The sequence below is a fragment of the Tamandua tetradactyla genome, chromosome X, assembly GCF_023851605.1.
Source record: "Tamandua tetradactyla isolate mTamTet1 chromosome X, mTamTet1.pri, whole genome shotgun sequence".
In the NCBI taxonomy this organism is placed as follows: domain Eukaryota; kingdom Metazoa; phylum Chordata; class Mammalia; order Pilosa; family Myrmecophagidae; genus Tamandua; species Tamandua tetradactyla.
The window spans coordinates 6520717-6543621 of NC_135353.1; the positions used below are offsets into that span (position 1 = coordinate 6520717).

Consider the following 22905-nt stretch of genomic DNA (forward strand, 5'->3'; position numbering starts at 1 on the left):
GTGCTAAGGTGTGCTTCCTCAGCTATTGGGTTTGGGCAGGGTTGACTCTGAAAACAGTTTCAGGAATGTGATGATCTGAAGCAGCTTCACTTTTTGTTTCTCTCCATGAAATCTATTTTCTTGGCTGGGCCCCATGAGCCCCAAGCAGGTCCTAAACCTACCTTGGCTCTCTCCAGCTATCGGGTCTTCTGCCTCATGGGAGATGGTGAGACCTCGGAAGGCTCTATCTGGGAGGCTTTGGCCTTTGCATCCCACTACAGTCTGGACAATCTCGTGGCAATCTTCGATGTGAACTGCTGGGGAAAGAGCAGCCCTACGCCCCCAAAGTTCTGCCCGGATGTCTGTCAGAAGCGCTGCGAAGCTTTTGGGTAACTTTCTCCCCAATGGGTTATCATCTTTCTATGCTGTGTCCCTCTGTCTGTTGTAACCAGGTTTCCTCCTCTGGCTGACAGGTGGAATACTTTTGTTGTGGATGGCCATGATGTGGAGGCCTTGTGCAGAGTGTTCTGGCAAGCAGCTCAGGTGAAAAACAAGCCCACGGCTATAGTTGCCAAGACCTTCAAGGGCCGGGGGATTCCAAGTAAGTTTATTTTCTGGTTTGGGTTATTGAAAACATCTGTCTGCATGATAAAACGGGTGAAAGAAGGCTTTGAGCAGCCAGGCAAGCTACTCAGTGAACAATCATCACACCCATCATACGCATGAGATCCAGGAATAGAGAGTTCCAATTCAGCTGGAATCCAGCCCCAGATCCCCGAAGTGTGGTGGGGGAGGGAAAGCAGAGATTTCAGTACAGGGCAATCAGTACCTGTGAGAAGCGGATCCCATGGCAGAACTAAAATGGCTGGCTCCCTTGGGGACAGTTTCCCAGAAGTGGAAAAGCTGATGGGGGTGGGGGGCTTAGAAGAACTTTGAACAAGAAAATAGCACGATCTGATGTTGGTCTCAGAAATGTCACTTCCTGGAGGGTGAATGGCCAGCTCACGGTTCCAGGCCATAACCCTGGTGATGCAGGGACTGCATGGAAGCACTGGCTGGGTGGGAGTGGGGTGGGGGCTGGAGAGAGACGAGACAGTTGTTCTCAAACTCCTACTGCATAGCATGTCTTGTTAGGGTACGGAGAGAACCCTGACCCCCAACAAGTGAGTGGCGATTCTCAACCTATACTGGGGAACCATCTCCACGATCAGTATAGAGTCAGAAAGGGCCAGGTGCAGACGGCGAGTCTAGCAGAAAAGTGTGCTGCTCAGCATCCAAGCAGATACCTAAGGAAGGACATGATGCCCCCACACTGGCCTATGCATGCTGTCTCCAGAAAAAGACACGAGACACTCACAGGGGGTTGCCTCTGGAGAAGGCACTGCAAAACTGGGGGCTAGGAATCTTGAGAGACTTCAGCTTCACACTGATTTCAGAGTTGCCATCTAAAAGCATTCATCTCAAGTTTAAAAGGTTGTGAAGGATACAATTCCTGATGTCTTTTTAAACATTGATGTTTTAGAATATGACAGATGCAGCACTCTTTTAAATATGCCCAGTGGGGTTTGGTACAGTCGCAGCATCACAGGGTTTGCTGCCTGCCGTCATTCTTCTAAAAGTACACAAAAAAGCGCTTCTTGGCAGATGGAGCCTTTAGAGACTGTCTGTCCCCTTGATCTACCTCCCACTTCCATCCACTCCCCTCACCACCACTAAATGTAATGGCGATTATTCATACAACCTCAAACTCAACAGGCCAGAGAAAACATGATCTCACCCCCCAAATGCAGTCTGACACCAGGTCTCCTAGCTCAGGAGATGACCAACTCTACCAATTTGCTCCTGGCAGAAACCACCTCTCCCTCTCTGCTACCATGACCCTTGCGCAGGGCCTGGCCATCTCTCCCTAACTACAGCCGTTTCTTAAATGGCCTTTCCACGTGCAACTCACATCTGTCTGATCCAGTCTCCACCCTACTGCTCTGGTGATATTTCTAAACTACTGGTCCGACTAGTCACTGCCTCAACTCAAAACTTTCCATTGGTTGCCCATCTTAGCTGGGATAAAACCCAAACACCTAATGGGACCCAGACACCCTTGCATTGATCCACCCTGGCCTGTCTCTGTAGCCTTGTCTTCTGTTCCTCTCCCCTCCATGTGTCCTAAGCTGACATCTTTTCCATTAGGATGACTTCCTGATGACACAGCAGGTGCCCATTGAATACTTGTTGAATAAATAACTATTATCCATTTGGTTACAGACGTTGAGGATACAGAAAACTGGCACAGAAAGCCAATGCTGAAAGAAAGAGCAGATGCGATTATCAAATTGATTGAGAGCCAGATACAGACCAACGAGGAGCTCACTCCGAAACCCCCTATTGAAGACTCACCTGACATCAGCATCGCAAACATAGAAATGACTTCTCGAACCACTTACAAGATTGGTGACAAGGTAGGTTGGTTGAATAAGTCAGGTACATCAACTTCTTTGTTTTTGGATTTTCCTGCTAACACACAAAATTCTTCAGTGTTCTGGTCTCCACGGATGGACAAAGTATTAGCTAGTATGATGTTTAACTGACCCTTATGAGCCATAAAGATGGTGTTCTAGTTTGCTAGGTGCCGGACTGCAATATACCAGAAACAGAATGGCTTTTAAAAATGGGAATTTAATAAGTTGCTAGTTTACAGTTCTAAGGCCAAGAAAATGTCCCAATTAAAACAAGTCTTTAGCAATGTACAGTCAAAGGCATCCAGGGAAGATACCTTGGTTCAAGAAGGCCGATGAAGTTCAGGGTTTCTCTCAAGTGAGAAGGTACATGGTGAACACAGTCACAGTTTCTCTTGGCTAGAAGGGCACATGGTGAGCAAGGTGTCATCTGCTAGCTTTCTCTCCTGGCTTCCTGTTTCATGGAGCTTCCCAGGAGGCGTTTTCCTTCATCTCCAAGGTTCACTGGCTGGCAGACTGCTTCTCATGGCTGTGTTCTGCTTTCTCTGAATCGCTTATTCTCCAAAATGTTTCCTCTTCTATAGGACTCCAGTAAACCAATCAAGACCTACTCAAATGGGTGGAGACATGTCACCTAATCCAGCTTAACAACCATTCTTGATTAAATCACATCTCCGGGGAGATGATTTGAGTACAGTTTCAAACATACAGTATTGAATAGGGATTATTCTGCTTTTATGAAATGGGATTTTGATGAAAACATGGCTTTTCTAGGGGACATACATCCTTTCAAACCAGCACAGATAAGTTTACCTTCTCTCTTATTTCTAATGTTGACTCTTTGCTTTCACCCATACTCAGGTCTGAATTTTCTTACAAAGTTCATCACTTATTAGCACCTGCTACCTTGTGGCTTTTAATTCCTTTCTGACTTTAGCTTGTGGCCTTAAAATCGACTGCATTCAGCTGCCAGGGTACTGGATGTATTCTAACAATGGTGGACTAGCTGACTTACTCTCTGAATTACAAGGTAGCAGGTCACTTCATCAAAAATCAGCTCTGGAAGATTGAATTATGGGGACTTTTCATGTTTTATAAAGTATATATATTTTATGAAGAAAGAAAATAATAATGAGTGAAGAAAGTAGGCCATTTCAACCAAAATCAATAAATTCAAACCCAAAAAGTTGTATTAATATGTAAATCTCAGAGTGGGTTCTCTGAATTCCTAATCTAGTAGATAAACCATTAGCTAGCCTCAAGGAGACATAAACCATAAATATATAAAGTTAATTATTAGGAAAAAGAGATGGCCACAGATATGGAGAGCATTCAAAGAATTGTAAGAGAAAACTGTATGCAACTCTGTGCTAATTAGTGTGAAAATCTGTAAAAAAAAAAAAAAAAAAAAAACATTTTAGGACTACAGAAAACATTTAGATTGACTCACAGTTACAGAAACTACGTGATAATTTGTGAGCCATTGATTGTACACCATGTATGGAATGTATGTGTGTGAAGTTTCTCAATAAAAATATTTTTTAAAAAAAGAATATGTCATGACAAAGATAGGTTTTTATCAGAAATAGTTACGTTAACAATCAAAAATCAATATAATAATAGAATAAAAAACAAATACTTAAGGAGAATCTGGACAGATGCCAAAAAAAAAAGATAGAGAGAAGTTAAATAGATAAAAAGTTATGGCAGAAATTGAGAAAACTGTCAAGGCGCAAACCTCACCCAGTTACAAGAGTGACTTATTTCTTCTGTTTTAAACATTTTGTTTTGAAATAACTTTGAAATTTACAGTACAGTTATAAAATAATACAAACCCTGTTGAGAACTCCAACATCCCCCTCTGCCCCCAGATACCCAGACCCACCAATTCTAACATTGCCACCTCTGCCATATCACTCTGTCTATCTTTCCATCAGTCAGTCCAGCTATCCATTTATCTGTCCATTTTCTGAACGCATGAGTGTAGGCTATGCAGGTCATGTTCCCTGAACACTTAACACTACCATGTACATTTCCTAAGAGCAAGGATATTCACCCATGTACCCACCTCAAGTGCAGTTACCAAGTTCAAGAAATTTGATAATGATACAAAACTTACAGTTTAGATTCCAATTTTTTCATGTGTCCCAGTAATATCCTTTTGAGCTTTCTCTCCGTCCTTGTCAGATCCTGTCCCAGATCATATATTGCCTTTCAATATCATTGTCCCTTTAGTTGCCTTTTCTTTATAACGGAAACATCTATACCAACCCCTCCCAAACCAACCCTCCCGAGCCTGCCATTCAGTGGAATTAATAACTTTCACAATGTTGCAGTGCCCTCATCACCACCCTCCATCACTAAAACTACAGACTAGCTGCACTTGTGAATATGAACTTCAAAATTCTCAATAAAACATTAGCCAGTCTCAACTCTATCAGTATATTAAAGGAAGTATGTATCTGACTCAGTGAAGTTCAGATCAGTAATGCAGAGATTGATCAGTATTAGGAAACTTAATATAAGAATTCACTGCTTTGTTAGGTCAAAGGAGCCAGGAGAAACATGAGCATTTAGATAGTTGCTAAACAAAAGCAGTCCATAAAATTGAGCATTTCTGGTTTAAAAAAAAACAAAACTCTTAGTAAAACAAAAATAGGTTTGGGAAGATACTTCTTCAGTTCAAGCCTAGTGCTAGCTCTCTAATAGCAACAAAAATTGAGGACGATAACAAAAAAAACTTCAATATACAGATGTAAGGATGTTTATAAAGTTAGTTGCCATTTGCCTTTGGGGAGAGGGACAGAAGTGGAAGGAAGACTTTCCTCACTCTGTATCTTTTTATAACTTTTGAATTTTGCACCATGTATACATAAAGCCTATTTTAAAAATATCTTTAAGAAAATATTTTTTTAAGTGTTTGGATGAATGAACGAACAGAGGCCTAAGTGAAGAGGCAAACATTTTTGTAACTGCGTTATTGAACTATAATTCACATACCATATAATTCACCCATGTAAACTGTACAGTTCAGTGGCTTTTAGTATGTTCAGAGTTGTTCAAACATCACCTCGATCTTGGAACATTTTCATCACGCCAAAAAGGAACCCCATTCCCTGTAGTAGTCACCTCTACTTCCTCCATTTCTCCAAATTTCAGGCTACCACTAACCTTTCTTCCTCTATCGATTGGCCTAATCTGGACAATTCAAGTAAATGGAATCATACATTATACATCCTTTTGTGACGCTCTTCTTCACTTAGCATAATGTCTTCAAGTGTCATCCATGTTGTCTCCTGTATCAAACCTCATTCCTCTTTGTGGCTGAATGGTATTCCATTGAGGGGTTAGGCCACATTTTATTTATCTATTCATCTCTTCATGGACAGCTGGGTGGTTTCCACTCTTTGGTTCTTATGAATAGTGCTGCTATGAACATTCCTGTACGAGTTTTGGTGTGGACACATGCTCAGTTCTCAAGGTATATATTTTGGAGTGGAATTGCTGGCTTGCAAGGTAACTCCGTTTAACCTTTTGAGGAACTGCCAGACCTTGTTTTTGTGTGTGTGTGTGTGTGTGTGTGTGTGTGTGTGTGTGTGCGCCCGTGTAACAAATGAATGCAATTTATTGAGATATATTCACACACCATACAGTCCATCCAAAATATACCATCAGTAGCTCCCAGTATCATCATATAGTTGTACAGCCATCACCACAATCAATTTTAGAACATTTTCATTACTCCAAAAAAAATAATAAAGTAAAATAAAAATATAAAAGAAACCCAAAACTTCTCATACCCATTATTCATCCCTGCATTGTTGACCCCTAGTATCAGTGGTACATTTGTTACTGTTGATAAAAGAATATTAAGATATTATTAATTATAATCTATAGTTTGCAGTAGGTACATTTTCTCCCATATACCTCTCTATTATTAACTCTTTACAGTAGTATTGTACATTTGATCTAGTTAATGGAAGAACTTCTTAATATTTGTACAGTTAATCACAGTCATTGTTCATCACAATTCACTGTATTATGCATGCCCATGTTTTAACCTCTAGTTTTTCCTTCTGGTGACATGCATGAGTCTAAACTTCCCCTTTCCACCACACTCACACACAATTCAGTACTGTTAATTATTTTCACAATAACATGCTACCATCAGTTCTATATGCCAAACCTTGTTTTTTGATAGAAAAACTCAATATTTTAAAGGTATCAGTTCTGTCCCAATCTCAAACAGTATTCCAGTAGGATTCTTTATTATTGGTATTGTGATCCTGACGTTCATTTAGAAGAAAACACAAACTAGAACAGCCAGAACCATGCCCAGAGTTGCACCTGCCCTGCCAGATGCTGCCGTGCTCCAGAGCTGTGGCACTTGGTTAGGGACAGAGGAGCTGGTGATCAGAACTCAAGTCAGAGTTTACAAAGAGTAACAAGCATAAATTGATGTTTCATATAGGACAAAGTAGCCATTTCAGTTAAGGGGACAAAAGATTAATTTTTTAATGGTTTGGACTAGCTAGCTATTTGTTTAAAAAAAAAAGAACATGAATCTCCACCTTAGTCCAGAAGCCAAAGTAAAGATGGAACAGAGGTTTAAATATGGGAAATAAAACCTTAAAAATACAAAGAAGAAATATGGATGGATACTTTTATGATCTTTGAGTGAGGAAGATTTCTCTGAGTAGCGCATAAAAGCTAGAAACCCTGAAGGTTTCTAGCTGATTGATTTGACTACATAAGAATGTAAACTTTAAGGCTAAAGAGACTCTACTAGGAATAAAAAAGTATTTGCAAAGTCCCCTTGGGGGAATGGTGATAAAGGGGGAAAATTCAACTTTCCCAAGTTGAATTCTTGATATTCTCACAGGCAGTGGGGACAACCAAAGCAATAGGCTGAGCCCCCAATCTTGGAGTTTGTTCATATGAAACTTAACCCCACACAGGATAGGCTAAGCCTAGTTAAAATTAGGCCTAAGATTTGACCAGAGTGATGCCCCGATAAATCCCAGAGTGATCTGATCAGTGAATAAAAAGTATTTGCAAAGTCCCCATCGGGGAATGGTGAGAAGGGTGAGAAATTCAACTTTCTTAAGTTGAATTCTTGATATTCTCACAAGCGGTGTGGACAACCAAAGCTATACGCTGAGCCCCCAGTCTTGGGGTTTGTTCATATGAAACTTAACCCCACAAAGGATAGGCTAAGCCTACATAAAATTAGTCCTCAGAGTCACCCCCAAGAGAACCTCTTTTGTTGCCCAGATGTGGCTTCCTTCAGCCAACACAACAAGCAAACTCACTGCCTTCCCCCTCTCTATGTGGGACATGACTCCCGGGAGTGTGGACCTTCCTGGCAACGTGGGACAGAAATCCTAGAATGATTTCTTCTCATTTGGTGAATTCTCATTCACCAAAAGGGGGAAGAGAGAAATGAGACAAAATAGAGTCAATGGCTGAGAGATTCCAGAGTCGCGAGGTTATCCTGAAGGTTATTTTTACGCATTAAATAGATATCACCTTTTTAGTTAAGGTGTAACAGAGAGGCTGGAGGGAACTGCCTAAAAATGTAGATCTGTGTTCCAGTAGCCATGTTTCTTGAATATGATTGTATAACAATATGGCTTTCACAGTACAGCTGTGTGATTGTGAAAACCTTGTGTCTGATGCTTCTTTTATCTACCTTGTGAACAGATGAGTAAGAAAACATATAGATTAAAAATAAATAAATAATAGGGACAAATGTTGAAATAAATTTAGTAGATTGAAATGCTAGTGATCAATGAAAGGGAGGGGTAAGGGGTATGGTATGTATGATTTTTTTCTGTTTTCTGTTTATTTTTCTGAATTGATGTAAACGTTCTAAGAAATGATCATGATGATGAATATACAACTATGTGATGAAAAAAAGTGTTCATATTGTATATTGATTGGATTTATTAATAAAAATTTAATAAGAGAGACTCCACTAGATTAGAAACAGATGCCAAACCAGGAAAAATACAAGCTGTGTAACACAATGTATTATTGTTCCTGAAACACAATGGTTCCTTACAAATCAATAAGAAAAATTAATATTTTGATAGGAAAATAGGAGGCTTAGGATGCGAACAGGCAGTTCACAAAAGACAAAATAAGCAGGAAGCTCAAGAGGTGTTTGCTTCATTAGTATTCAAACAAATGCCAGTAGAAAAATAACTCGATAGAAAAATAAGTTTAGGACACGAGCAGGCGGTTCCCAAAAGAATAAATAAACCAGAACCATGAAGAGATGTTTGCCTCTTTAGTATTCCAAGAATTGCCCATTCAAGCAACAGTGAGGTGTTATTTTCATATTTGCAAAGATTAAAGTGATTGGCACAACCCATCATTGATGAGTATCTGGAGAAAGGGTCTAGAAGGATACTTGGCTGTTTGCATATGTACCTTCCCTTTGACTCCGGAGTCTCACAGCCGGGTATTTACCTCACAGAGTTAATTGGACAAGGTATGTTCAGGTAGAAGGATGTTCTGGGTTATGGTATCAGGTAACTGGAAACTATCCTTAGGGGCCTAAATGAATAAATTGTGTTTCCTTCATGATAAGTTCTCATCACACCTGAGCCAGCATCTGTCACTTAGAGGGCTTGTGAAAACACAGATTGCCACCCCCTAGAGTTTCTGCTTCAGCTGGTCTGGGGTGGGGCCTGAGAATCTGTATTTCTGGCAATGTCACAAGGAATGCTGCTGCAGCTGGTTCAAAGACCCCACTTGAGAAACATTGCTCTATTGAATAAAATACTAGGCAACCCTTTGAATGAAGTAGACAGTGCTAGGAAAGAGTTTTCCCTCGGTCTTTACGTTTTTCTATATTTGCTTTTTTTGCCACAGACTATCGGTTTTATGACGAGAAGTACAGAGGCATTTGTGTTTTGGAAAATAAATGCATGAGGGCAGAGGGAGTAAGTTTGGTTGAGACCAGTGTTTCAAATAAAACATCATGTCAGTTATTTTATATTCTGCCATGAAAGTAGACCAATTAATGTAGCAAAGTAATTTTTTTTTGGAGGGGGGCATGGACTGGGAATTGAACCCCCATCTCCCGCATGGCAGGTGAGCATTCTACTACCACTGAGCCACCCATGCGCCCAAAATAATTTTAAGGATTCAGTAAAGACTGTTAAGATCTGAAATCATCACTGGTGAGTTGGGCAGTTTTCCTTCTTAGGAAGTGGGGGCAGTGGGATGTTCCTAAAATACTGACCACAATGTGGGGCACAGTTTTTGAGAAAATGATATCGAAATGAGTCGGTTATGGATTTAAGATAGGCTTGCCGTCCATTTTTATGAATTTAGAGGAGATTATTGGTGATTTACTAATTTGCTCTGTCTTCTCATTGATATAGGCAATGATCTGTCATTCTCCAAGAAACGCTATGGTTTGACTCTTTGTTCCTTCTAGGTGTCTACTCGGAAAGCATATGGTGTGGCTCTGGCTAAGCTGGGACATGTAAATGAAAGAGTCATTGTCCTGGATAGTGACACCAAGAACTCCACCTTCTCTGAGCTCTTCAAGAAAGAGCACCCTGAGCGTTTTATCGAATGTTTCATGGCTGAGCAAAACATGGTGAGTATACTGTGGGAGTCTCTCTCAGGTCTTCTCACTGGGCCACAGGAGGTCTGCCTAGCAGTCTGATTTGTCTTTCCATTCATACGACGCAAAGGAATTAGAGAAAAAATCTCCAGAGAAACAGGTGGAGAGTAGCTGGGGTGGAATCTGAGGGCCATTTCCCAGGACTGTGATGAGGGTTGGAGGGCTGCCTGGCACCCTCTCCTTAGGCTCCAGACATGGAGCAGCCCTAGCCCCTTAGTGGCCTTTTAGTTGCTCATGGGTTGTAGGTGGTGTCACCTTTTCTTCCCAGCCCAGCCTTCAACTGGGCAGCCCTCCAGTGCCCAGAGGCACATGGGCTGAGAGAGCCACAAGGGACTATTTTCTCGCTCCACTCTAGCTGGAGTTGAGCAGAGGGCCCCCTGTTAGAGGGGCAGTTCACAGCCAGCTCTTCATGGTCCTGAACCCTGCTGGTCCACTCATCCACTTATGGGGCAGACCTGCCCCTGTAGGTATTGGAATTTAATCATTCTGGTTCAGTAAAGGAGGTAATCACCATTGTAAGAATAGTTTATCTTTCCGGTGGTCTTGTGAAAGTATTTTCATTTTGAATGGAAAAATTGCAACCCATAATTTCTTGAATTGGCCCTCCTGTCCAAAAGCTTGCTCCCCAACGCATTGATTTGCTCAGTCTGCAATGAGGTACTATGTGCCTACTGGCTGGCTTGAAACAGATGAGGCCCCTGTTCTTTTGGGAAGAGAACTAGTAAAGAGAATGAATAACAGGCGGTTATTTGGGGGCTGTGCTGACAACAGGTGGCTATGACGAGAGTGACACCAGGCATGCTGCTTGAGATTGGGTAGTCAGGGACAGCCTCTTGGAAAAGGTGACACACAGTCAACACCTAAGTGACAAGGGAGTCCAATGTGCACAGATCTGGGAAACAGCATTCGTAGCAGAGCACAGCCAACTCTGAGGCAGGCTCAAGCATGGAATGTTTAAGGAGCAGAAGGAAAGTCAGGGTGACAGAAGCATCATGGGCACAGAAGGAAAGAGAAGGAGTTCAGGTCAGTGAGATCATGGGGGCTGAATCGTCTGGGGTCTTATGAGCACTTTCAGAGTCTTAGATTCTGGGCTGTTCTGCCTGTAAACTAGTGGAGGGCTCAAAGCAGGAAAGCAACATGGTGTGTTTCAGAAGACCTTACAGGATGAAGCAGAGCTTCTTGTGGGCAATAGGGCAGGGGGTGGAGACAGCAGGGATGAGGGTTTTCTAGGCCACGGGGGATTGTAGACTGCAGTCCAGTGAGAGCTCTGGCATTTGGGATCACTCTGGCAGGGGCCTAAGCAGGACTTGTTTAGGAAGTAAGTGTAGAGGGCAGGAATCAAGGATGACACTAAGGTGTCATTCAGGGAGGAGAAGGCTGGGAGATGAGTGGAGGTGGGAATGTCAGGGTACCGTTAGGTAGGTTGTCAGGCAGGTGGGTGGTCTCTAAATGTGCTTGCTTTCAGAACCTCAAAGTGTTCGTCTATAAACCACATATGACCCTTTGTCCAGGATCTAAATTTAGCATCTAAATTCTTTTATCACCAATTTAAATCATTGCAGAGGATGCAGTTTCTAGCATAGTGAAAAGTTTGGCCTTTAAAATTAACACTCAAATCATCTAGTTAAATAGTACATGAAGCCATTCTCTGTAACAGTGAGAAGGTAATCCACTTTTTCTACTTGCATTCTCATTTCCATTCCATTTCTCCATTTCCTCAATATATTTTTACACATGAAAATATTTTATTGACCATCCCATTATTCTTCTGTGCAACAAAAACATGCATAGAGATGAACCATCTTTTAAATCTGCTTTGTTAGTAAGCCTCTGAGTGTTACAGCTTCTCCCTTCTGGATCAAGCTGTCATTATCAGTTTGTGTAGTAGTGGATAAATATTATTTATCATTTGAATGAGATAAGGTTTAGAATATATCGAATTCCTCTTTTTCATTTTAATGATGTGAGTGTGAAGAGGCTTATAGTAGATGAGAATGGAAGGAGTTATTTTGTAGGATTGTCACTCACTTTGAATTCTTTCCCAGTTAGAAGCCCAAAATCACATCGGGATCTTTCATGAAGAATTGTTTGCAGTGATCTGTAAATCATTCTCTTTCACTTTTACTTGAAGAAAAGATGGGGAAAGCCCCTGCCATGGAGTGGGATTTGTCTCCTGGGAGGTGCATGCAGATCTGCATCTGGCCAGGGTCAGCCATCTTGTCTTGACTACCCTGACACCCAGCCCTACCAGCATGCCCCTGGGAGAGTCTTTGTTTCCCCCAGAATTATTTACATCCTTGGTTGAAGCTGCCTGGGGTGGATAAATTTGAAGTTTCAGGGGGAGTGATACAAAGGTGGAAGTCATTAGCATAATCCCCGTCACATGAAAGCCATTGGCTGGCCAGATTTCCCAGAGGAGAAAGGCAGTGAGGCCTGAGCCCAAGGATAGATTCCAGGCACTGGCAGGAAAAGAAGCATGGGCCAGCTAGGGGTATGGGAAGCACACGAAGATGGAGGGTAGCTCTAGTCGCTGGGTCACAGAAGCCTAGTGTATGAAACACCTTGAGAAAAGAGGCTGACAAGTTATGCTAAATGCCAGTAGGATGCAAACATAGGTCAGTTGACCTCTTAGATTACCAACCAATAGGTCACTTGTGGGGATGGAGGTCTAGATGAAAGAGGCTAGGAGAGAATGAAAGTCTAGAACGTGGTGATGACTCTACACAACTCTCTCGAAGTTTTCTGTGAAGAGAATGATCTCAGGAGGACGCCAAGGCAGCAGTGGGTGAAAGATACAAGAACATATTTGAATGGCAAGAGAATGATCCAGGAAAAAGGTAGAAAATGATTCAGTCCAGGAAAGGGGGGATCGGTGCACGATTGAAGAAGCTCTTGAGAAAATTACAGAGAGGCAGGGTTTGGGATCATAAGTGGGAGAGAAGGCCAATCCATCTCCCCTCATGGTCAGGGAGGGTGGATTTGGTGAGTATGCTAATCACAGGGGCACCCTATCTGTTTCCTTCTCTCTTCCCCACAAGATACAAGGCAAAGGAGCTAGGAAAGGAAGGGTTGAAGAGAGAGGTGGACAGCGAGGATGCAGATGCTGAGACATAACAAAAGAGCAGAGCATCGCTGAGTATCTCTGAAATGTTCCAGTTGCAAATTTGAACAAAGGCCAGCCAATGATCCCAGTTCTGAATTTATTTTCCAGCAGTGCTCAGCCACTCCAGGGTAGGCAGAGAGGAAACAGCCAGGTTTAGAGTTAACCAGGTGAATGCCTGAAGGAGAGAAGGGCAAACGAAGTTAGGGGTTTGCCAAGCAAAGTTTTAATGGGGGTCCCTGGAATCCAAAGTGGGTACGGAAAACCACAAGGAGGTGGTGGGTGTGTAAGGCAGCCATGGGGTTAAGGGGGATTCTCAGCCACGGTCTTTGTGTTGCAGGTGAGCGTGGCCCTGGGCCTTGTCACACATGGTCGCGCCATAGCATTTGTGAGTAGCTTTGCAGCCTTTCTGACCCGGGCGTTTGACCAGATCCGGATGGGCGCCACCTCGCAAGCGAACGTCACCCTCATTGGCTCCCACTGCGGGGTGTCCGTAGGTATGAGTTCTGGATTCCCTTATCTTGACAGCCTTCTTTCCGTACAGAGAAAGCTCATCATGCTTGGGTTCTATAGAGTTGAATTATGTGGGCTTCTTTAAAAAATAAAAACAAAAAACCACTGCCCTCTAGTGTTTGACAAGTTCCAAACCCTTGGCGTAACTATGTAGGCAGTGGCTCCATTGAGTTTACAGCAGATTTCCGTTCTTTCAGTCTTTGAGAAATCATTGTCTCTCTGCAGTGCCTGCTGTGTGTGCACTGGGAGGGAATTGACTGGGCTGCTCAAGAGTCCTGGAACAGTTTGCTGCCCTTGCTGTGGTGGCAGGCTGCCCGGGGAGGTGCATGTCACTGACGGGGAGGGAGGGCTTGCATCTTCAGCTCTGCCTTAGCCAAGGGCCTCGGAGAAGCTGCGGGAAGCCTTGGGGAAAGTGGTGGGAAGGGAGGCCAGGAGCCCAAGCACAGCCCTGCATAGGCATTCAGAGCTGATCCTGAGGGCAGTGGAAGCCAAGGTAGCGTTTTAAGCCAGAAAGTGACCAGAGTGAGTCCGTGGTTTTAGAACACCACCAGGGAGGAGCAGAGTGGGAGTGAGACAGGTGCAGGCCAGCAAGACAGCAGGCCAGAAGAGATGGTGGCTTGCATTAAGGTCAGTGTTAATGGTGTGGAAAGAGGCGGGGAGGGATGCACAGGCTTGGAGGAACTAATATGCTGAGGAGTTGGATGTGGGACAGGCTGAGAGAGTTCATGCTTCTGTCTCAGGCACCTGTGTGGGTGGAGGTATTGTTTACTGGGATGGGACATGCTGGAAGTGGAGTGAGGTGGGGACTAGAATGGGAGCAGGCCTTGAGGGATTCAGAGCAGCAAGGACATTTCCATTGGGATAAACTGGGTGCAAAGGGACATGAAAAGGACCCTGCAAGGGACATGACATAGAAGAATAATGTGGATGAAAACAGTTTCATGGACATTAGCCGGGCGGGATAAGTTAGAGGAAAGCAACAGGAAACAGGGAGGACAGAGAGGATTAAAGTAAGGTGTGAATTACCAGTTGGGTCAAAAAATAAAGGGTGAATCTGAGAGCATCCAAAGAAAGAAGTACAAATTGCTAAAGGATTGAGGCATCTGAAATTGTGTGAAAAGCAGAAATCAACTCTCCAGTTTTTCCTGGCTTGGCAAACACCAGGGACTTGTGTTTGTGAATGACAGAGGTGAGGGCATTGGAAAGCTGAGTGGCCTGGCAGGCCCAGTCTGAGGTATATAGATGGGACAGCATACCTTGGCAGCGAGCATGCTGGAGGAAAGGTGAGGGCTAGAAATGGACCTTTGGGGGTCATCCCCTTCCAGCTGGCCATTGAAGGGTTCGAAGAGACAAGAAGCCCCTAGGGGAGGAGAGGCTGGAGCAGACATCTGGAGTTGGGACCCTGGCTGTATGGGTGAAGCTGGACTCAGAAAGAGCACAGAGGAAGGGCCAAAGCTAGAACTTGAGGGTACAACAGGGAAGAGGACCTGGGAAAGGGGCCAAGGGTCCTGGCCTGGTGCTGGATTGGGGTAAATTAAGCCCGCTATATGAAGCAATAGCTCAGGGTCCACTCTGGGGAGGAGCCAGCATTCTGAAGGTAGACAGTTATCTGTGGCAGGGTAGGGCCAGGCATGAAGGTGCCTCGAAGTTATGTATGCGCTGCTACATTGAAGGGCTTGAGAAATGAACAAAACACATGATCTGGAGGGGAAAAAAAAGGGTCTCTTGATGGAGAAAAGAAGTGCAGAGAAGGAAGGAGAAAACCTAAGGGGTGGGGTCCCTCTGGATGGAGTAAAGGACAGACTCAGAGAGTTGACTCAGGTCACAGTGCTGAGGGAGGGAACACCACTGAGAGAGGTGGCCAGGGTCAGGAATAGAGTGGAAAGGTCAGTTGTGAACCCAAAGCAAGTTGTTTCCATAGTGGAATGGTGGCAGAAGTCGAACGACAGGTTATTTTAAGAGGAATGAGTAGAGTTGGGCACAGATTGAATCTGGGGTATTACAAGGGGGTGGCAAATGAAATGGACCTGCGAGAGCAGCAATTTTATTAGAATAATGTTGCCATCATTATGGTAGGCTTTATTTCTCTGTGATAGTTTTGGCCCCTTGTGGCAAGAGGGGTGGCCTATTTATAGATGGGGCAGGCAGAGGGCAAGCTCACGCTGCTGTTGGTTCTCACAGGTGAGGATGGTCCCTCCCAGATGGCCCTGGAGGATCTAGCCATGTTCCGAACCATCCCCAATTGTACTATTTTCTATCCGAGTGATGCCGTCTCGACAGAGCATGCAGTTTACCTGGCTGCCAATACCAAGGTATGTTTAGGGGGATGCTGGTTCAACATAGACAATGCTTCCAGACTCTGAGACTAGTTTTGTACTGATTATTGGATGCTTTCCATTACTTTCTGTCAGCACAGAAGTAGTGGTTCTTCATGGTAGAAGATATGGCCATAAGGTTCCTTGTAAAATTATAATCATAACAAAATATTAGTGTGGATGCTGGACCAGAATACATTCTCATTTTTAAAAGATCCAAACACTAGAGAAGGACCCTGAACAAAGCCTCAGGGTCACTATCAGTCATGGCTCAATGCCAGAAACCAAGAATACTGTGGCTATTTTAAACAGGAGGCAGTTTACTAGAGAATGACTACAAAGTCACTAGGAGGGCTGCAGAGCAGGCTCCAGGCTGGGTCCGGAAATGACCCCCAGAACTATAAGCTTTAAAGGGCCCACCCCTGCCAGCAGAGCCTCTACCTGTGAGGCCATCTCAGAGGCTGTTGTTTTTAAGACTCACTCCTGTAGCTGCCACCAGGGAGAAAGAAGCCCCCACGGCTGGCTCTTAACATCCAGAAAGCCAGAGAGTAAGCAGCAGGGCATGACTACAGGCAAACTACAGGCAAACCACATGCTCCCCGGCCCTGCCTTGCCTGCAGAAACCATGCAAAAGGGCAAGAGTCTGACTTCCGCCTCACTTCCTCATTCTGAAACCTCACGCAAGGGCATCAAGGGAACAGAATCTCCTGCCCGACCAGAACCTACTACAAGGGAGCTGGGGAACGTGGTCTTTACCTTCCACCTTCTTCAACTGGAAGGCAGTTGGGATGCAGGGAGAGTTAGCCAGTCCCTCAGGATGACCAGGTTCCCCTCACCACCCCACCCCACCCCCAGGCAACTACTGCACATTTGGGGGTGTATTGTGCCAGTTCCCTTTCTGAGCCTTTATAGCGTGTGCACACATGTGCTCCTTCGATTCTTTTATATAGATGGGCTCACACTATGCATATTGTCTGCACTTCTTTCTTATTCCCTATATTGTGACAATAATTTCATACCTATGCATGTGTAGGGTGATTTCTTTCATTCTTTTATAGGCCTCATGGTATTCCACATATGGATGTATGAGCACTGATTTAACTACTCTCCTACTGAAGGGCACTTAGGGTGAACTTTCTACTGATTGAAGCAATGTAGGGAATGTCTTTGTACACGTGTCCGTGCCCTGATTCCTAGAAGTGAGGTTTCTGGGCCAAAGATACATGTTACTTTAAATGTCAACAGATGGTCTTAAATGCCTTTCCCAATGGCTTTACTAGTTTATACTCCCAATAACAGGCTAGAAGAATTTGTTATTGGATTTAAAAGCAAACTGAGTAGCCATATTTTGAGAAGCTGTATAAAATGTTTCACAGTTGGCAGGAGTATTGCTTTCTGGAAGGAATCTAAAGGGCTGACTCGTTCCTTTGGTTCTTCTGTTTGGAATTTATGGGGAAGACAACTTAGGTCTATTGAACTTTCATCATTCATGACCATGCACTTTCTTTTTAAATGTTTTTAATTGTGAAATATAGCATATGTACAAAAAAACAATGGTTTTCAAACCACATCACAAGAATTAGTTGTACAACAGATTTCAGAGTTTGATATGGGTTACAGTTCCACAATTTCAGGTTTTTCCTTCTAGTTCCTCCAAGATACTAGAGACTAAAAGAAATCTCAGTGTAATGATTCAGCAGTCATAGTCATATGTTAAATCCTATCTATTCTGTTATATCTTCTCCTTCTCCTTTGATCTTTCTCCAACTCTTTACGGGTTTGGAGGCTCTGCCCATTCTAACTTTTTCATGTTGGAAAGGGCTGTCGATAATATGGAATAGGGGGATGGGACTAGTTGGTGTTCTTGGAGAGGGTAGCCGTGCACTTTCACCACCTGTGTATGCAGGTGTGTGCCAGAGAGATTCCTGTTTCCCAAACTGAAAACAGCCCAGATGTCCTTTAACAGGCAAAGGGTAAAATGTGGTCTGGTGCAACACTAGCACAGAATGCCACTAGGCCATAAAAGGGACAAACTGCTAATCTGCAGAGGAGCAACCTGGCTGGATCTCTAGGGCATGCTGCTGAGCGAAAGGAGCCACAAACAGAAAAAGCCACCTACTCTGATTCTGTCTCTGTCCCTGTAAAATTCAGAGTGCTGGCTAACTCGGGGAGGAGGGAAGGGGCTCAGATAAGTGAGGGACACAAGGGGGTCTTCTGGGGTGTCAGCAAAGTTCTGTTTCTGGACCTGGAGGTGATTTTGTGGGTGAACTTCCATTGGACAGTTGTTTGCTAAAATGTACATATCATTTACATGCACTCTTCTGTATATTGGACTTTATAACTGTAAATGGATGTTTTAAAGCCTACACGAAGATGAACAGCCACCTTGTGGGCATTACAGATGTGTACCTACAGGAAAATTCTAGAACCTGACTGTCCAGTGAGTTGGGAATGAGTTAATAGGGTTGGGGCTAATATTTCCAGTGACATCCTGCATATGTTTAGAAGGGCCATCTTTTCAACAACTTAGAAGTGAAGATGGGTCAAAAACTAGTTCAAGGGAGAACAAAAGATATGGGTGTCAAATCTATGATTTGTGCATTCGACACCATCAAATCCCTAGTGGAATTTGTGGTAGAAATTGACAAGCTGATTCTAAAATTTATACCAAAATGAAACCCAAGACAATTCCAAAGAACGTCAGAGCTGGAGGGCTCACATTACCTGATGTGAAGGATTAGTATAAAGCCACAGGACGCAGACAGTGTGGTGCTGGCCTAGAGGTAGACAAATAAGTCAGTGGAATGGAACAGATAGTCCAGATCATCTTGTTGGGAAAATGGGGAGGCACTTTTTATTCAGGAATGTATGGTATTTCTAAGGCTCAAACATTACAAGCTAATGTGGCACAAATGAACTATTTACCATCCTATTCTAGGCTTTCTAGTAAGTCTAAGTCATTGCTTCTGCCCTGAGTTCAAATTCTGTGGAGGCAGAACAGATCAAAGTGAATTAAGGCTATTGTTCCTTGATTGATAAATATGACAGCACAGAAAGCTGTCAGCAAGGGAATCATCTGGGGTCCTGCTCCATCCTGTGCCTGGCTTGGAGAAGCTCTATGCTCAGTGAGGGCCTGAGCACACCACACATGGTTGTTTGCCGCTGGTTGTAGAGGCTTATAGAGGCTTATCCCTCCTTCCAACATGGCTTCACTTTTAGTAAAAACTATGCAGTCCTTCCCACCTTTCCCTTTGATTAAGGTTTAGTAGTTGGAAATTAATAGTTTGATTTTCTTAACTGTAATCTGGTTTACGTGTATGCCCTAGGGAATGTGCTACATTCGGACCAGCCGGCCAGAAACTCCAGTTATTTATACCCAGTACGAGTGCTTTGAGATTGGACAGGCCAAGGTAAGGGCTTGCATTCTCCATATTTCCTTTAGTTTCGTAGGAAGAGACCACTGTTCTAAACCTCCTCACACTCTCAGCCTAACCCTTGGATTCCTCTAGTTTAGAAAAATATCAGTGGTGGCCTTTGCCTCCTTTTCCTTAGAAGGAACATTCTCCCAAGTTCAGCTGGAACTGAACTTTTCACTTTTCCAAATAGAGTCACTGTTTGTTGAACTCTTAAAGATGAAGTAATACCAACTTGAGGGCAGTCGAGTTGCTTGACTATAAACTATCACAGCCTTGAGCTAAACAAAATAATAGAAACCACTGCAAATGGATAACAGAGCCGTTAGGTTGACAGATTTTCCCGATGTCAGGCCAGGAAGAAAGGGGCATGCTGGAAATTCCATGGCCCTGGTGGGGGGTAGGTTTCCACTTGGGATGTGGGGCACTGGCTGAACTGGGACTGTGCTGTTGTGAAGAAGCTGCACATCACACACATTATGTCAGCATCCTCATAGATGCCCAAAGACACACGGGCTATCAGCACCCCTCATGTGCACAGTGGATCAGAAGGGTTAAGCACCTTGGTCAGGAGTCCACGATTAGCACCAAGACCCAGTTTGGGCCCAGGTATGTACCCCTGGCCTCTGTGCCCAGCCTTGAGCCAGCCACCCTTCACACTGTACCTGCCACAGGTAGCTAAGCAGAAGCTGTGAATGTCAGTGAAGCAAACAGGCAACTCCAGTTCAGCACCTGGAGATCACCTTATTGATGTTTTCGCTCCTGTCTTTTTGCCTCAACAAATATATCAGTATATTTCATGTAGTTGAGACCATACTGTGGAGAAAAGTTCCTATCCAGCTTTTATCCTATAGGCATTTTTTCATGTCCCCAGGGCCCTTCTTAAATACTACTTCTAGTTCCTCTGGACAGAGCAGCCAACAGCCGACTGGACTAAGAGGGTTAGGCAGCCACGTGCTTGTGATTGGTGGCTCCTGAACCCAGAGTGATTGATTTGGGCTCCAAATGGCTGTCAAAAAGCCAGTCTTTGGAACAGTCTGCTCCTGGCCACCCAGCAGCTGGAAAACACTGCTGGCTTGAGCAGGAAGAGTCAGCTGCAGGTTCTCTTGTTCCCTGTGCTCCAACATTGAAATTCAAGGCCAGGGTGGGCCACGGTGGCTCAGCAGGCAAGAATGCTTGCCTGCTATGCCAGAGGACCTGGGTTCGATTCCCAGTGCCTGCCCATGTAAAAAAGAAAGAAAAAAAAGAAATTCAAGGCCATGTGTTCCAGCTCTGGGGAAGGGAAGAGGAAGGTGTCTGGATGATGACATTCACCTGGCTTGCAGTTCTCATATCCTGACACACTTGCTCTCTTAATTTCCAACATATTTGCCCTGTCCACACTAAAAGAAGCACATTTCCTGATGGTGAAGGGCAGTAGTTAAAATGTCTGTGTAATATGCATGGCATGTGTAATTAAAGGGCCAGAAGAGCTAGAGTTAGGGAAAGAGATGAGAAAAAGATAAATATCAAAAGCCTAGGACAGGGCAGTACAACGGTGGCTCAGTGGTAGAATTTTCACCTGCTGTGCCAGAGGCCCGGGTTCGATTCCTCGTACCTGCCCGTGCAACAACAACAACAACAAAAAGCCTAGGACAACAAATACAAAAGAAAAAGAGGAAACACACACACACACACAAAGCCGAGGACAACCTCAGAGAGTGGAGTAGCTTAAAAACCCCAAACATCGATACTATCAGCAACAGTTCATTGTTTCTGGTGGTTTTTGTAGTTGTTTTTGTAAGCAATGGTTCTTGAGCTACAGGGAAACCTATGGAGAGAGATGAACTGAGCACTATAATTCTGGATGCCTTCCATGGGTGGCTTTGGAGGAAGCAAGATTCGGTGAAAAAAGACTGGGAGCTCTGCCTCTGAGGGCAGAGGCGTAGGTGGCCGACATCAGACAGGCCTTGCTGCTGGTGGCAGCCCTGCCCCGACTATGCAGGAGCTTGCTCCAAGAGTAAGTTTCCTCTTCGGCAACATGGACCCACATTGTATGGGCCTCCCAGGGAGGTCATTCATGGGTTGAGGAGAGTGCATGGCAGGTGTTCAGAGAGGCTAGCACACACACATGAGACCAGTCATTGGCACCCTCAGTGCCTGCGAGCCAGTGTGTATGTCCACGCTCCAGCGTGCCGGTGGACAGTTCAACCCACTTCTGGCTCTGCCTTCTAGATCCCAGGTTTGAAACCCAACTTCTTGGTTAAAGGGTCATTTGGTGTGTGCATTATGTAAGAGCTCAGTACGTTGGCACTGTGAATGAGGAGGAGAAAGAGATGAATTGTAAAACAGATAGGAAACAGGGCCTGTCATCATAAAGCCTGTGTCCTTGGTTTTAAATGCATGTCATTCAGCCTTTTTTCCTAGTGAATGACTAAGGAGTAAAATTATTAGCACAGGGGAAATCAAAATGGAGCAGGATTTCCTCCATGTCAAGCTGCCCTGTGTACAGAGTAAGTGCAGTATTTTTTTTCTTTTGGGTGCTATCCTAGGTTGTCCGCCACAGCGTCAATGACAAAGTCACAGTCATTGGGGCTGGAGTGACTCTGCACGAAGCCTTAGCAGCTGCTGATGATCTCGCTAAACAAGGTCAGTCAGTTATTTCCCAACTTCTGGCATTCCCACTGGAGAGAGGTGGGGCTTAGAGGCAGTCTCTAAGATGGGTCTTTGGATTTCGATCCCCATGGATTCTTTATTCCATGTCATCTTTCCATAATTGTCATTGTTCTTGTCATTGCCCAGATATTTCTGTCCGTGTCATCGACCTGTTTACCATCAAACCTTTGGACACTGCCACCATCATCTCCAATGCGAAAGCCACAGGCGGCCGACTTCTCACGGTGGAAGATCACTACCAAGAAGGTGCGGGCAGGCCTGGGGTCCTTGGAGAAGTAGCTTTGACCTTGAAGGGTTATGGTGGCCTGGAGATGGAACCATGCTTTGGTGGCATCCCCTCCAGCCACCCAGCTATCCACCTTCACTACAGCTCTCTGCAAATGCACTGCTCAGGCTCACTTGTGCCTGGGTCTCTAAGGAGGGGGGACCCTGCCCACATTGATTTTTGTGTCCCCAGCATGGGGTAAAGTGCCCAGTCCCTGGGGGTGCTTCAGTGGCAGCCCAGAAGAGTGTTGGACTTGGCCTTCTGGCTGGGGTCAGAAAAAGCTTCACAGATGCTGTTAAGGTTTGAATGATGAATAGTTTGCCATGGCGAAAACCAGAGCAGGACTAGGGCCTGGCAAGCAGAGAACACAGAGAATGCCAAAGAAAGAACATGCTGCTGGGGAGAGGGGCCTGAGCAATGTTTAGGCCAGGGTTGGTTAGGTAGGGAAGGGGGTGAGATGAGGAGCTGCTTATGTTGGTATGTATCCATGATGGCTGATTCACTGGGACTCGCTGATTCAGCACATAGTTGTCCTCCCAGCCCAGGTTTATTATGGCGAAAAGCTCCATG

General features: G+C 44.3%; 2 protein-coding genes across 4 annotated transcripts in view; one reads left to right on the forward strand and one right to left on the reverse strand.

The window, feature by feature from the left end:
- TEX28 (testis expressed 28) overlaps window positions 1–22905 on the reverse strand; it is an 85101-nt gene that overhangs the window by 58962 nt on the left and 3234 nt on the right. The window lies entirely within an intron of this gene.
- TKTL1 (transketolase like 1) overlaps window positions 1–22905 on the forward strand; it is a 32873-nt gene that overhangs the window by 8335 nt on the left and 1633 nt on the right. Inside the window, exons 4-12 of the mRNA XM_077146662.1 lie at window positions 177–368; window positions 453–580; window positions 2242–2435; window positions 9883–10047; window positions 13515–13671; window positions 15869–15999; window positions 19329–19412; window positions 21947–22043; window positions 22197–22316. Coding sequence (XP_077002777.1) covers window positions 177–368; window positions 453–580; window positions 2242–2435; window positions 9883–10047; window positions 13515–13671; window positions 15869–15999; window positions 19329–19412; window positions 21947–22043; window positions 22197–22316 — 1268 coding nt within the window. The remainder of the gene's footprint in view (window positions 1–176; window positions 369–452; window positions 581–2241; window positions 2436–9882; window positions 10048–13514; window positions 13672–15868; window positions 16000–19328; window positions 19413–21946; window positions 22044–22196; window positions 22317–22905) is intronic.